Here is a 12,996-nt window from a genome sequence, read left to right on the forward strand (position 1 = left end):
TGTGTGTGTCAAACTCACTTATCAGAGACAAGTTCTCCTTCCTGGGGAGTGAAGCTGTGCTGTTGGCCACAGCCCCTTCCTCCCAGCCCCTGCCTGGGTGGCGGGGGCAGCACGGGCCCTTCCCTCGGTATGTGTGGCACCTGAAAGGAGCGCTGTGCTTCCCTCTAATACCTGGTGTCTAAGGCTGCCCCCTCACAGAGCAGAGGTTTATCTGTGCGCCATCTCTTCCCAAGGGGCAGCTGTTCGATACAAATGAATAAAATGAGGAATGTTGGACTTCAGTTACAAATAATCTCTCAACATGGTTACATCCTTTACACACAAACATGTGCATATAAACAGTACAATTCTTCACACAAATGCTTTTTATCCTAATTACCAACTTATCTTTATGTAGACTGCCCGTGGGCGCGCGTGGCCCTCCTCCCAGCAGTGGACACTTCCTCTTGCCCTGCCCAGCGGCGGCCGTCAGCCCGCTCTCAAGCCTGGGCGTGGCTTCTTCCCACCGTCTCACCTGCCCAGGGGCTGACCCTCCCTCCCCTCCCGGCCGAGCTGCCTTAGTGTCCTGTGTGCTTGGCCCCTGGAGACCCTGGCTCACCGGCCCCCAGCCCTGATGAGAGCCCTCAGGGGACAGTAGGAGGTGCAGTAAGGGGTGCAGCCGGAGAGGCAGAGGGGCGCCCACTCTGCTCCCCTCAGCCCCGCAGGTGGGGAGGTGGCGCCCGCAGGTCCCGCTCAGCGCTGCGCTCTGCACTGAGCTGGGTTTGCGACAGTGTTCCCAGTGGGGCCCAGCCCCCTGGCGGCGCTGCCGACGGCCCGCAGTTCTCTCCTTAGGGCCCTGCAGTCTCCACCCCTGCACCCACTGCCCCACGCCCCTGCCCGGTGGGCGAATGTCTGCCCCTCACGCCCCCACTTCCTCTTGCGGGTGCTCTGCCCAAGGCCTAACGGTGAGCACCCAGCTTATCAGAGCAACTGGTCTGGAGCCTGTCTCTCCCCTGCTGGTCAGCGCATCTGCCCTTCCTGTCCCAGCCTCAGCCCCCGGGATGCCTGCCCAGCGCGTTGTGCTTGCGGGTGGACCTTGGAGACCTCGGAGAAGATGTGTCATCAAAACAGACATTCACTCGTGTAAAAGGGTTTTCGGGAAATGGTTGTGTCGTTAAGGTTTGTTTTAGGGCGGGCACAAGCGTTCTAGGGCCCGGCTGTTTAGAATTCTAGGTCGTCCAGCTGAAGGACCCCAGGTAGACCTCATTTTACAGGTGGGGAAGTGGAGGCCAGGTCAGGGGCGCAGAGCAAGTGCGAGGAGCGGTGTGAGTGGCAGGAAGGAGCTGCAGGGGGAGGCAGTGCGGACGGGTGGCTTGCTGATGCAAATGAGTTGCTAAAATAGTGGGCTGAGCTGGCTGGCCCTCCCGGGCGCCCAGGAAAGAACACAGCCGCTCCTCTGAGCCTGGCACAGTTCTGAGGGCTTCCGTGGATTTCTTCCCTAATCCCGTCAGCTGCCGGAGGAGATAGGGTCTGTGGTTGGCCCCATTTCACTACATGGAAAGTGAGGCGTAGGAAAATTAAGAAACGAGTTTAAGGTCATACAAAATGGAGGAGCTGGGATTTCAACCCAATCTATCTTCAGACCCTGCTGCGCCCACCTTCTCCCCCCTTTTATTTTATTTTTAAAACTTTTATGTTGAAGCTAACATACATACAGAAGAAATTATTAACCGTTTAGCTTACTGATTGTCACAAAATTTAGGGCCTGTGTTCTTAAGCACTGCAGCAAGCCATATATGTGGGCCCTGATGTCAGGCCTGGTTTGAAGCCAGTTTCTGTCGCTGTGTGAACTTGGGTGAGCTCCTTAGCCGCTCTGAATCTCAGTTCTTCACTGTGCTAGTCAGGTGTGTGATGCTTGGAGCATGGGATCGTACCTAGCATGCTTGGTCATGGTAAATGTTTGGTGATTTATCTTTTAAAAAATATGTATTTTTATTGATTTCAGAGAGGAAGGGAGAGGGGGAGAGAGCTAGAAATATCAATGATGAGAGAGAATCGTGGATCAGCTGCCTCCTGCACACCCCACACTGGGGATCGAGCCTGCAACCCAGGCGTGTGCCCTGAACGGGAATCGAACCGTGACCTCCTGGTTCGTAGGTTGATGCTTAACCACAGAGCCACGCAGGCTGGGCTGAATGATTTCTCTTATAAATAATTGAGATTACACGTTACGTTGGCTTTGTTCAGTGGTCTGAATGTCTTCCTAACCTGTCAGTTGCCTCTTAATCACATAGGTACTTGTATGATGGCTGGTTTTGGTAAATCACTAAACGTAGCTGAAACATTTTGGGACGTGCGGAATCCCCCATGCATTGAGAGTCCTTGATTTAAAACATCCCCACCTGTGCCTTTTAAACGTAACCACCTTTGGGCAGTATAACTTCAATATCTGCTCCCTAGGGTTGTAAAGGAGCCTTTGGGACGCTCAGCAGTTTAACCCCAGTTTCTCCCTGGTTTGTAATGGACCAGAACTTATTTACACATTGTGTTAAGTGCCAGATTCCTAAAAGTTGCCATTCACCCTCCAGAGGAATATATTGAGCTTCTAAGAAATTATTTATTTTAGTATTTTTTTAAAATCCTAAAGAATAACACTTAACACATTTACAAAATCAACTATAAAAGTTGATTTTTATAGTTGGCTTTTCTATTCTATGTATGATCCCAGCACAGCCACTTTATTACATATTACATATGCCTTCCATGGCTCTGTGGATGGTAATGACAGGGTTGTTGTGGGGGTTATGCCGATGGCGGGTGTGAACACGGAACACGGCCCAACGTGTAATGCACACTGACTGAGCAGAGACAGCTGCTCTTGTTAATTGTTAATGCCGAGGCACCTGAGACCTAGAACACCCTGTGCCTTTCTTCCCAGGAACCTTCCTGCCTGAGCCAGGACCTGCATGTCCAGGAGGGAGGGAGATGGTGGCTGGTGCTGGTGCAGCCCTCTGGGCAGCAGGCTCTCCCACGCGGGAGGTGCCACACAGATCGCGGTGCGCTTGATCTGAAGAGGAAACTAGGGAGCCGGTGGCAGAGCTGGGGTGATGGGAGGCTTGGCAGCGAAGGTGAGTGCACACAGCCTCCTTGGAGGCAGCAGTGTCCCCGTGCTGAGTGGGTGGCTGTCATTTGGTTTTAGCTTCATAAGCTCTTTCTTTTGTTTCTGAAGAGCTGGCCAAGACTTAGTCCTGCTCTTTAAGGAGGAGAAAATTGAACTGTGGCTTCAAGATGGAACTGCTTTCGAAAGCCTTACTCGAAGTCGCTGGCAGAGCCACTGCCCGCTTTCTGACTTGTATTAAACCTGAGACGCAGCCCCCACGGCATGCAGGGTGTTCGTCTCAGGGCGCTGATCTTATTTGCAACTTGTGGAACTCAGTTTGTGGCAGGCGGATAAAATTCAGACAGTCTTCCTGCCTGAATTTCATCCTCCTCTTACCCTTGACGTCTTGTGTGTTTCCTCTTGTCCGGGAGGTGAGGGCTAGTCATTATTGTCTCCAGCATTTCCATGGTTGGTGCCGGCTGTGCCAAAAGACACCGAGAGCCTGGGGGTGCGCACCCGCTGTGGTGGCCCCTGCTGCCGGGCTTGTGTGCTCGGCCACAGCGGCTTGGACTTGGGGAAACCCCTGTGGAGGGAGGAATTGTGCTTTACTTTCCAACACCATGGACTGCTGACAGGGTTCCTCGCCGGTTAGTCTGGCAGCAGCCGTGATGCTCAGGGTGGTCCCCGCTTCCTTGCTGTGTCTGTCGTCCGCTCACATGCCAAGAGCTCCTGGGGACGGATTTTCTTCCTCTTGTTACCCCCACTGCTTACCTTGTTTTTGGGACATCACCCAGCTCTCAGCAGATGTTTCTTGGATGGACTGTTCCTGAAACTTGCCCACTGAGAACATAGCTGTTAGTCCTAATTAATTCAGCAGATAGATTTTTAAATCCTTAATCCATGCCAGGCCTTTGGCCAGGCCGTGTATCCAGAGGCTGTGAGTGCTGTGCCTGCCTGACGCTTAGAAGCCTGTGCAGCGAGACGTGGGGACAGCTGTAGATACAGTTGTTTCAGGAGGGGTGCAACCCAAGGGTCCTGGGAGGGAGGAGGGTCTGTGGCTTTCAGGCAGAGTGAGGAAGGCTTCTCAGAGGAGGTGGCCTTGGAATGTTCCGGGTGTGTCTCCTGGTGGCACCTGTTACCAGCTCCCCGTTTTCCGGATGCTGAAGGCAAAGAGGACCTCGGGCATGGCACAGCGGTCCTGGGTGTTGAGAGAACTGAGAGTGGCAGTGCAAGGCTGGGGAGGCTGGCAGGGACGGATTGGGAGGGCCCTGTGCCAGCTCAGGGAATTTAGGCTTATTCTGTCTTCAGAGAACGTGTGACTTGGAGGCAGGCCATCGGCAGCTGGCCTCCTGGCGGCTCCCCAGTTCCCCCTGCAGCCTGTCTTGGAAGCACGCACTCTGCAGCCACCCCTTCATGGCGCCCTCGAAAGGCAGGTGCTCTGGAGGGCGGCGTTGGCTTTCTGGCACTGGTGGCACCAGGTGGAGGGTGTGAGGACAGGCGGCCTAGGCCCTTGCAGATTTGGGTTTTAGAGTGTGTTGCAAGCGGAAGTACTTCTTTCCTTTTAGGTTTATTTCCCCGAAGGCTAACACCCTGTTCCTGAGGTTTAAGGAACTTACTAGTAAACTGGACTTGGAACCAGCGGCGGCCTCAAAGGTGGCTCAGCGTCTCCCTTAGAAGAGGCCCTCTGGCTGCTGTCTGCGGCCGCCGCGGCCGAGGGGAGAACGGAGCACGAGGCGTTCCTGCCATTCTGGTGTCAACATTTCAGTTCATGTTGTGGCAGGGACTGGAGCTTTTAATGTGGCTAAAGTAGAGGAAATCCACATTTACTGGGCACCTACTGTGTGTCAGATGCAGGGTGTGGTGTGCTGGCGCTTTCACCAAACCTCGTGTCATTTATCCTCAGGGCTACCTGGGATTTCTGTGGTATGGCCCCGTTTTCCTGCTGGGGAGGAGGGAAGTTGAGGCTCAGAAAGGTTGAGCATCTCCCCTGAGGACTTCCTCTTGGGGTCAGCTTTTGGCCAGCTTGACTGTTGGAGTGTTGATGGTGTTTTGATAATCCTAATTACCTTTGACGATGCCAGAGATTAGCTCTTAACGATGTGCTGACTGTGTTCCTTACCATATTTCCCTTTTAATTGGAAAAGCCAAGTAGCACTTTCCGGTTTGTGTGTGTTGGACTCTCCCTGCATCTTTGTGGTGTGAATGCTGCTCTTGTTTCAGGGTTTCCCCAGAGCAGCGTCTCAGAGATGGTTTGCTGTGGCCTCCCCGGGAGGGGCTGCAGCCCAGGAAGTCCAGGCTGTGTGAGCCGCAGCGCCTTTAGAATGTGCTCCCAGGTGGGGCGGGGTGCTCTCACCCTTTTGGAGGATGCACTGAGTTTTTGCTCTGTGGGTTGGAGGACACTTTATTTTGTGCCACATCTTGATAATTTCATTTTTGTATTAAACTCTAATTTTGTCTGTAGCACAGTGTGGTTCTGCCTTCCAAGAGAAGTTGATACCCAGTTAGTATAACATCATAGTTAGACATTCCTTCCTTCCTCGCTGGGTCACAGTTCCGGCTTTTATGTGCAGTGCAGTCTATATCTGAATTCTGCATTTCGATTTATTCCTTCATATTTCTACTTTTTTGTTCCAGTGCTGTACTGACCGGTTCCTTCAATCTCTCGGAGGGAGAGTAATCTCTCCTCCCTTTTCTGCTCCGAATGACTTTGCTTTTGCTGTGTTGACATTGAGAGGAGGGCCAGGCTTCTGGAAGGAGAGCAGGAAGGCTCTTTGTAAAAGCTATGACACCCGAAAGAGAGTGGTTATCCTTGTTACTGCCAGCCCCAGAACCTTCAGCTACTTGCTGTTTGCTGATGGCAGCTGCCAACAGAGTGCCTGCTGCGGGCCGGGGCCTAGTGAATGCTTTTCTCTTGGTGCTTTATTTCATTCTCCCAAGGCAGGATGGTAGAGCTGGGAGTAGAACCCAGGCAAAGTCCTGTTCTTTGTGTTGTTCTGCTCCATAGGTCAGATTTATTTTTATTAAAAATACTAGAAGCCCGTTGCATGAAGATTTGCGCAATAGGCCTTCCTTCCCCTGGCTGCCGGCACCGGTTTTCCTCTGGCACCCGGGACCAAGGTCTTTGGTCCTGCTGCAGCGAGGCTTGGCTTCTCTGCCTCTTCAGTCTTCAGCCTTCACTCTGGCCAGAGCCTTCAATTTCGCTCCGTGCCTGTGTATGCAAATTAACCGCCATCTTTGTTGGGTTAATTTGCATAGTTGCTGATTGGCTGATGGACGTAGTGGAGTGACACCAATTTGTTTCTCTTTTATTAGTGTAGATAATCTGTGACCTCCTGGTTCATAGCTCAACGCTCAACCACACCAGCTGGGTCATAGGTCAGATTAAAATGCAGCACCAGGTCTCTTTAGTTTTGAAATTTTAAAGGACAGTAGAAGGTGACATAACATATGCCAGGTCCTCAGTCCTCTGGGGACTGTGCTGTCCAGGCTGGTACATCTCTCACCCCTTCTTCCCACCCCCGCCTTAAGCAGAGAACTGTCGGCAGGGCCCTGGGTGTGTGTCAGTGGCGGCTTTGACTCTTCCCACTCAGGGTTATCGTAGGGTTATGGCATTTATTTTTCCTTTACTGTTTATCCGTCTTCACTGAGCCAGCCTTCTGACCTGGGGTTTTATAACTGTGAACTAAGCCATTCAGCCACTAGGAATGGCCTCCTTGGGGGCCAGTCCCATAGGTCCCAGCCCTGCCGTTAAGTAACAGTGTGATCTTGGGCCTGTTTCTTAACCTCTCTGAGCCTCAGTTTTCACATGCCCTACTGCGAAGTCCTGAGTGAGCTGGCTGAAACATTTGTGGAGGGCATGCTGAAGTGGGCGTGGTTGGGGTAATCTCACTGCACGTGGCATATACAGCTTACCTTCTTCAGAACAAGTAGAACCTTGTCCTATATGTGGGTTATGAATTCACACACTTCCAACAGAGGCAGCCTGTTCATCGAGAAACACACACACACATGAAAAAACAGAAACCTGCCCCTGCCTGGCACAGTCCTCATGCTGCCGCCGGGTTCTCCTGGGGCTGGCGGTGTGGCTGGTGGGTGGTGATGAGGATGGCAAAGATGATATTTTACATGTTTTACCCTACGCAGATCCTTTGTTTGTGTATCTTCCTGTTATTTTACATCACGATAGTTTATGTTAAAACTAGCATGTGGTCCTGAATGGAAAGGTGGGTCTGTAGGACTTCTTCCAAGGGTCCCTTCTTTAAAGGGTGTCAGGACATTCGCGCTGTGCAGAGGAAGAGTGGTGTCTTTGGCTTTTACAGCCACTGCCTAAATTTCCGTGTTGATGTTTTCCCTAGTTTCTCCTTGGACCAAGATGACTGATGGAAACCTTTCCAGCTCTACAAATGGCGTGGCCTTGATGGGCATCCTGGATGGTCGGCCAGGAAACCACATTCAGAGCCTGCAACACTTGAATCTCAAGGCGCCCAGATCCCTCTCGCTGCCGGAGTATGGGCCCAAGCTGAAACACGGGGCTCTAGACCAGCACAGCCTACAGTCTGTGGACTCGGGCATTCCTACCCTAGAGATCGGCAACCCAGAGCCCGTCCCCTGCAGCGTGGTCCATGTGAAGAGGAAACAGTCTGAGTCGGAGATAGTCCCTGAGCGGGCCTGCCAGAGCGCATGCCCGCTGCCGTCCTACGCGCCACCAGCTCCCACCAGCGCCGAGCGGGAGCAGAGTGTGCGCAAGTCCTCCACGTTCCCCAGGACGGGCTATGACTCGGTGAAGCTCTACAGCCCCACCTCCAAAGCCCTGAACCGCAGTGATGATGTCTCCGTCTGCAGCGTGTCCAGTCTCGGCACAGAGCTGTCCACCACCCTGTCCGTCAGTAATGAGGACATCCTGGACCTCATGGTCACGAGCAGCTCCAGTGCCATCGTGACCCTGGAGAATGACGATGACCCGCAGTTTACTGATGTCACCTTGAGCTCCATCAAGGAAACCCATGACCTACACCAGCAGGACTGTGTTGATGAAATTGCAGAGGGAAGTAAATTGAAAAAATTGGGACCATTTAGTAACTTCTTTACAAGGTAATGCCATCTTTGTTTCTCCAGGGGATCGGGGTTGTTGCATTCAGACCAGTTGAACTGTTCTTGTCTGAAACGTGTGCGTGTTAGGACACCCTGTTGAGCAGGCCCTGTGTCAGGCAGGTGGTCAGGCCTTTCCCCAGTAGCCCAGAGTCCTGTGGGGTGTTGTTAGGACTGGTCTGTGGTGGTGCTGCTTTTTGATTCCTCACTGCTAGCTGTCACTTCTGTGTCCCTGGCTCTCGCACAGTCTGTTGTCACTTCCCGCCCCTGACCTGCTATGCCTGGGGGTGACCCACAATGGTCCGTGTTACCAAATCAGCAGCCTTTGTCAGCCTGATGCTCTCAAGGGCCCTTTATGCCAATACCTTGTGTCTCCTGGGCCAACCAGAGGGTGCTGATGTGGTTGATGTCAGAGTCAGTAACCCACATTTCTCACCCCAGCCCCATTTGCATAACCCAGGCCTGGTATTTCTGGGTGTCTGTCACTGCTGAGATGTGTGCTGTCACCTGTGTTGGGACTAGGCCATGGTGCCCCACTCCCCATGGTGCCCTGTCACCCAGGAGCCAAACCATGGCTGCTGAGGTCCCTGTGTCTCACCGCAAGCCCCATGGGGACAGCTTCTACTGCTTTGGCCTCTTCTCTGTGCTTTCGTGTTTTTATTCAACACTGTTTGTGTCCCAGGCTTTGCTCTTGGCAGGTAATACGAGAAAATTGTGGTGGTAGGAATAGTAATAAGGAATGACTGTTGGTGGGTTTACAGGCGGTGGAAGCAGGCACAACAGTTAGTCTCACAAGCAAATGGGAGCTCCTAAACCGTGGCGTGCTGTGAGGAAGGCACGGGCTGTGGAGAGGGTGTGTGCAGAGCGGCCGTATGCTCACAGCTGCTCTTCAGAGGGCCCTGGCCCAGGGCTTGGCAGGTGGGAACATTCCTGTGTCGACCCTGTCTGCCCCATGTGTGTGCCCCCAGCAAAACCCATGCTGGGCACTGCATACAGGGTGTTGCTTCAGATGGTGTGATGCGCTGGCATCAGGCATCTGTGACTGGGCATGCACGCTAACCTGCCGCTGCCTCAGTTGCTTCATCAGCTGGATGTGGGGGTCCTCGCAGATGTGTCCCAGACCTGTCCTGAGTGAGCCCTCTGAACAGGGCTGTGTCTTGTCGGCACCTTTTCTCTGATGTGCTGGCAAACAGGTATGGGGCTCCCAGGAGTACCGTGCCTGGTCTCAGAGTGCATCACTCAACCATGGCCTTCATTGGGGAGGGACCCAGGAACTTTAGGGGAGACTCACTCTCCCTGCCAAGGCCATGGCCTAAGGTCGTGGAGTGGCAGTTCAGGTTTGTGTGACTGCACTGACCCCTTTACGCAGGTCAGTGTTTCAGCGTGTCCTGTTTATGGAACCAGCTGGTGCCTGTTCAGGCTCCTCAGGACCAATCCCTGAGCTCCAGAATCAGGATCTCGGCGAAGGGTCTGGGGATAGGCTTTCAGAATCCTTGGGGGTTCTTGGCCAATTTGGGAAACCTTGCTCATGAGGGTGGCTGGGAGCTACACAGAGGAAAGAGCTTAGCTTTGGAATTCAAGAGACCTGTATCCATGTCCTAGCTGTGTGACCTTGCAGAAGTTACTTCACCTCTCTGAACTAGTTTTCTCATCTTTAAAATAACATTAGTAAGTGCCTAGCACGTGGTGCTGCTGTGTTCACGTACAGTGTGCTCTTACCTTTGTCGTCCTCGACACCCTTGTGCTTTCTGTCTTGGCTTCCTTGTCTGCAAAATGAGGGTTCTACCCCTTGTAGTCCATGGGGCAGAAGTGGTTCACACATGTGAAGCAGTATAGACCCAGACAAGTGTGAACAGTACAGACCCAGGCAAGTGTGAACAGTACAGACCCAGATGTGTGAACAGTACAGACCCAGACAAGTGTGAGCAATACACACCCAGACAAAATGTGAACAGTACAGACCCAGGCAAGTGTGAACAGTACAGACCCAGATGTGTGAACAGTACAGACCCAGACAAGTGTGAGCAGTACGGACCCAAACAAGTGTGAGCAGTACAGACCCAGACAAGTGTGAACAGTACACAGACCCAGACAAAGTGTGAACAGTACAGACCCAGGCAAGTGTGAACAGTACAGACCCAGATGTGTGAACAGTACAGACCCAGACAAGTGTGAGCAATACACACCCAGACAAAATGTGAACAGTACAGACCCAGACAAGTGTGAACAGTACGGACCCAAACAAGTGTGAGCAGTACACACCCAGACAAGTGTGAACAGTACACACCCAGACAAGTGTGAAGCAGTGCAGACGGAGCAAGCCTTGAAGTCTCAGTTGCTTGTTGTGATTCTCCTAACTGCCTTGTCTCTCTCTGTTTCGGAGCCTCTTCTGTGAGATCATTTCTAAAGCTGCTGGTGCTTGAAAATCCTTTCAGCTGTTTGCCACAGAAATCAGATGTCCCCTCTTTGCTTTATTCCTTGGTTCTTGTCTCCTTATTCTTGTTCTGATGGCTGAAACATTATTGTGAGCCATCATTAAGTACCTTTGGGAAGCTAGTGGAATATTAATGACAAATGAATCAAATATGATATCATGGGCCATGTCTAGTGAGTTTTGTCCTAGAATCTTCAAGTCTTAGAGGAGAGTGTCAATCTAGATTTCCTTTGATGGGGAAAGTGCTCTGGGCCCAAAATGTTTGGAACCTACTAAACATTTTACAGGTGAGTAAATTTACAGGGGACTTACAGCGAGGGTCTGGCACACAGTAGGTACTCAGAGGACTGCAGGCTGTGTGAGTTTCTGTTGAGGGCAGGTCCTTTGGGGTTCTCAGCCCAGGCTTCTGAGTCATCCTGTTTCTTCACTTGATCCCCTGTGCCCAAGCGACTCTCTTTACCCTAGCGCCTGTCTGTTCTCCTTATTCTCACTGAGTCAAGTTCTAGGTTGTAGAAGGAAGTGTAGGCAGGACTGTGGGAGGCTAGTCTAGGACAAAGGGGCTCGGGAGGAGGAAGGGGTGGAGATGGTTGGGAACCTGTGGCCTGAGAAGTAGGCCTGTCGGTGACTCCGGCTGCTTGAGGAGGGTGGCCTGGAGGAGAGGGAGCTGACGAGTAGCAGGAAGGCTGGCTTGGGCCTGGCCACTGCCAAGGGGAAGTGCAGGCCCAGCTCTTGCTCTTATTTTTTTCTTTCATCCAGGCTGTGATAAGCACCCCTGTGGCAGACTCCACTCTGAGCTTAGAGATAGTCCCTGCCCTCAGGAGCTTACTGCTGAGGGGAAGACAGACCAGACCCTGTGGGGCAGGGGGAGGTCCAGCGGTCCAGAGCACGGGCTCAGGAGTCAGGCGGGCTGGCTTCCATGTGCGCTCTCCTACTTACTAGCTGTGTGACCTTCGGCAAGTTACTTCACCTCTCTGAGCCTTAAATGGAGCATAAAACTACGGCACAGGGTTAGAGATCAGATAGGTAAAGCATCCAGCACCCTTCTTGACAACACCTAAGTAGTAGCCACCTATGATTCCAATAGAAATCATGATCATTTCTAAAAATCGTGTCCTGAAGCCTTTTCTGGTTCTTGTCCCGACGTTGTGCTTCTCCAGTCAGTCACTAGCGAAAGAGTTGCCTCAGTGTTTCTCCACCTGGGCACAGTTGACATTTGGGATGGATGAATTTTTGTGCACTAAAAGCGTTTGGCAGCCTAGGCTCCCTGGCCTCTACCCACTAGATGCCTGTCACAACCCCAGTTTTGACAGTGGGAAAATGCCCTTAGACATTGCTACATGTCCCAGGAGGGTGGGGGGCGGAGGGGGCCGGGTCAGAATCACCCAGCCTTTGAGAACTACTGTGCTAGCAGGTTGTAAAATGTTGGGATTCCATTGCTTCCTTGAAGGAAATTCGAGCAGGGCCCTCACCTTGTATAGAGGGACCCTCTAAGCCCAGTGTAGTTGTCAGTATTTCTGTGGAAGCCCCAGCAGCAGCTGTGAGAGGAACTCAGTGGCACGCTTGTATTGCACAGGACATGGCTGTTTCTGAGAAGCCCAGGGTTTGGGCTGCTAATCTGCACTGGTCTGGAGGGTAGTGATTAGCTCTGACCACTTACGTCTTCTTTTGTGTAACCGTTTATTAAGCTCTCAGAAGAGATGCTCCAAGTGTCCTTTGCTGATGAGGGATGGCAAGATGCAAAGAAGGAGCTTGCCAGGGGAAGACAGGCAGAGGGAACAGCTCTCGGAGGCTGAGCCCAGTGCACCTGGCTGTGTTTAAAGAGCTGTAATGATGCTTTTTTCCGGTCTGCTTCCTGGCTGGCTGAGGGCCCCTGCGGGACACGGTCTATGTCTGGTTCACCCTGGCATCGAGCTGTAATCCAGAGATGGAGACGAGGAGTGTGGTGGTCGAGAGCCGAGGCTGCTCAGACCCAGGTTTGAACCCCAGTTCTGCTATTTTTGACCTGTGACATCAAGAAACTCACTTAACCTCTGTGATCCCCAGGGGTACAGGATGACATGGGTTAAATGTACTGCTGGGAATGAGTTGGTGTGAGGGTCAAACGAGATAACACAGTAAAGCTTTGGGCACAGACCAGGAATGCAGGTTGGATTTCTGGCCCAATGTTCTGCCTTTGTTGGTTGGGGTTTCATGTAAGAGTTCCCTTTTTAAAAAGGTCCTGCTATATGAGAGATTTTGAAACCACTGGCTTAAAAGTAAGTCTCCGGCTTGTAGAGCCCTTGCTGTGAAAGCGCTCAAGCAGGCTCTCAGTTCCTGTGCTGACCTGGGTTGCGGGGTGTGATTATTTGGGAGGTGACATGAGCGGTGCTAAGGGAGAAATGTGCCGGTGCTTTCT

At 52.3% G+C, this 12,996-nt stretch overlaps 1 protein-coding gene across 1 annotated transcript in view; it reads left to right on the top strand.

Annotated features, from left to right (window-relative positions):
- Positions 1-2,967: 2,967 nt before the first annotated feature.
- The window catches only part of TBC1D14 (TBC1 domain family member 14), a 69,310-nt gene continuing 59,281 nt past the window's right edge, over positions 2,968-12,996 (top strand). The window contains exons 1-2 of the mRNA XM_006760108.2: positions 2,968-3,107; positions 7,435-8,170. Coding sequence (XP_006760171.1) covers positions 7,452-8,170 — 719 coding nt within the window. The 5' untranslated portion in view covers positions 2,968-3,107; positions 7,435-7,451. The remainder of the gene's footprint in view (positions 3,108-7,434; positions 8,171-12,996) is intronic.

Source organism: Myotis davidii, unplaced genomic scaffold (assembly GCF_000327345.1).
Source record: "Myotis davidii unplaced genomic scaffold, ASM32734v1 scaffold937, whole genome shotgun sequence".
NCBI lineage: Eukaryota > Metazoa > Chordata > Mammalia > Chiroptera > Vespertilionidae > Myotis > Myotis davidii.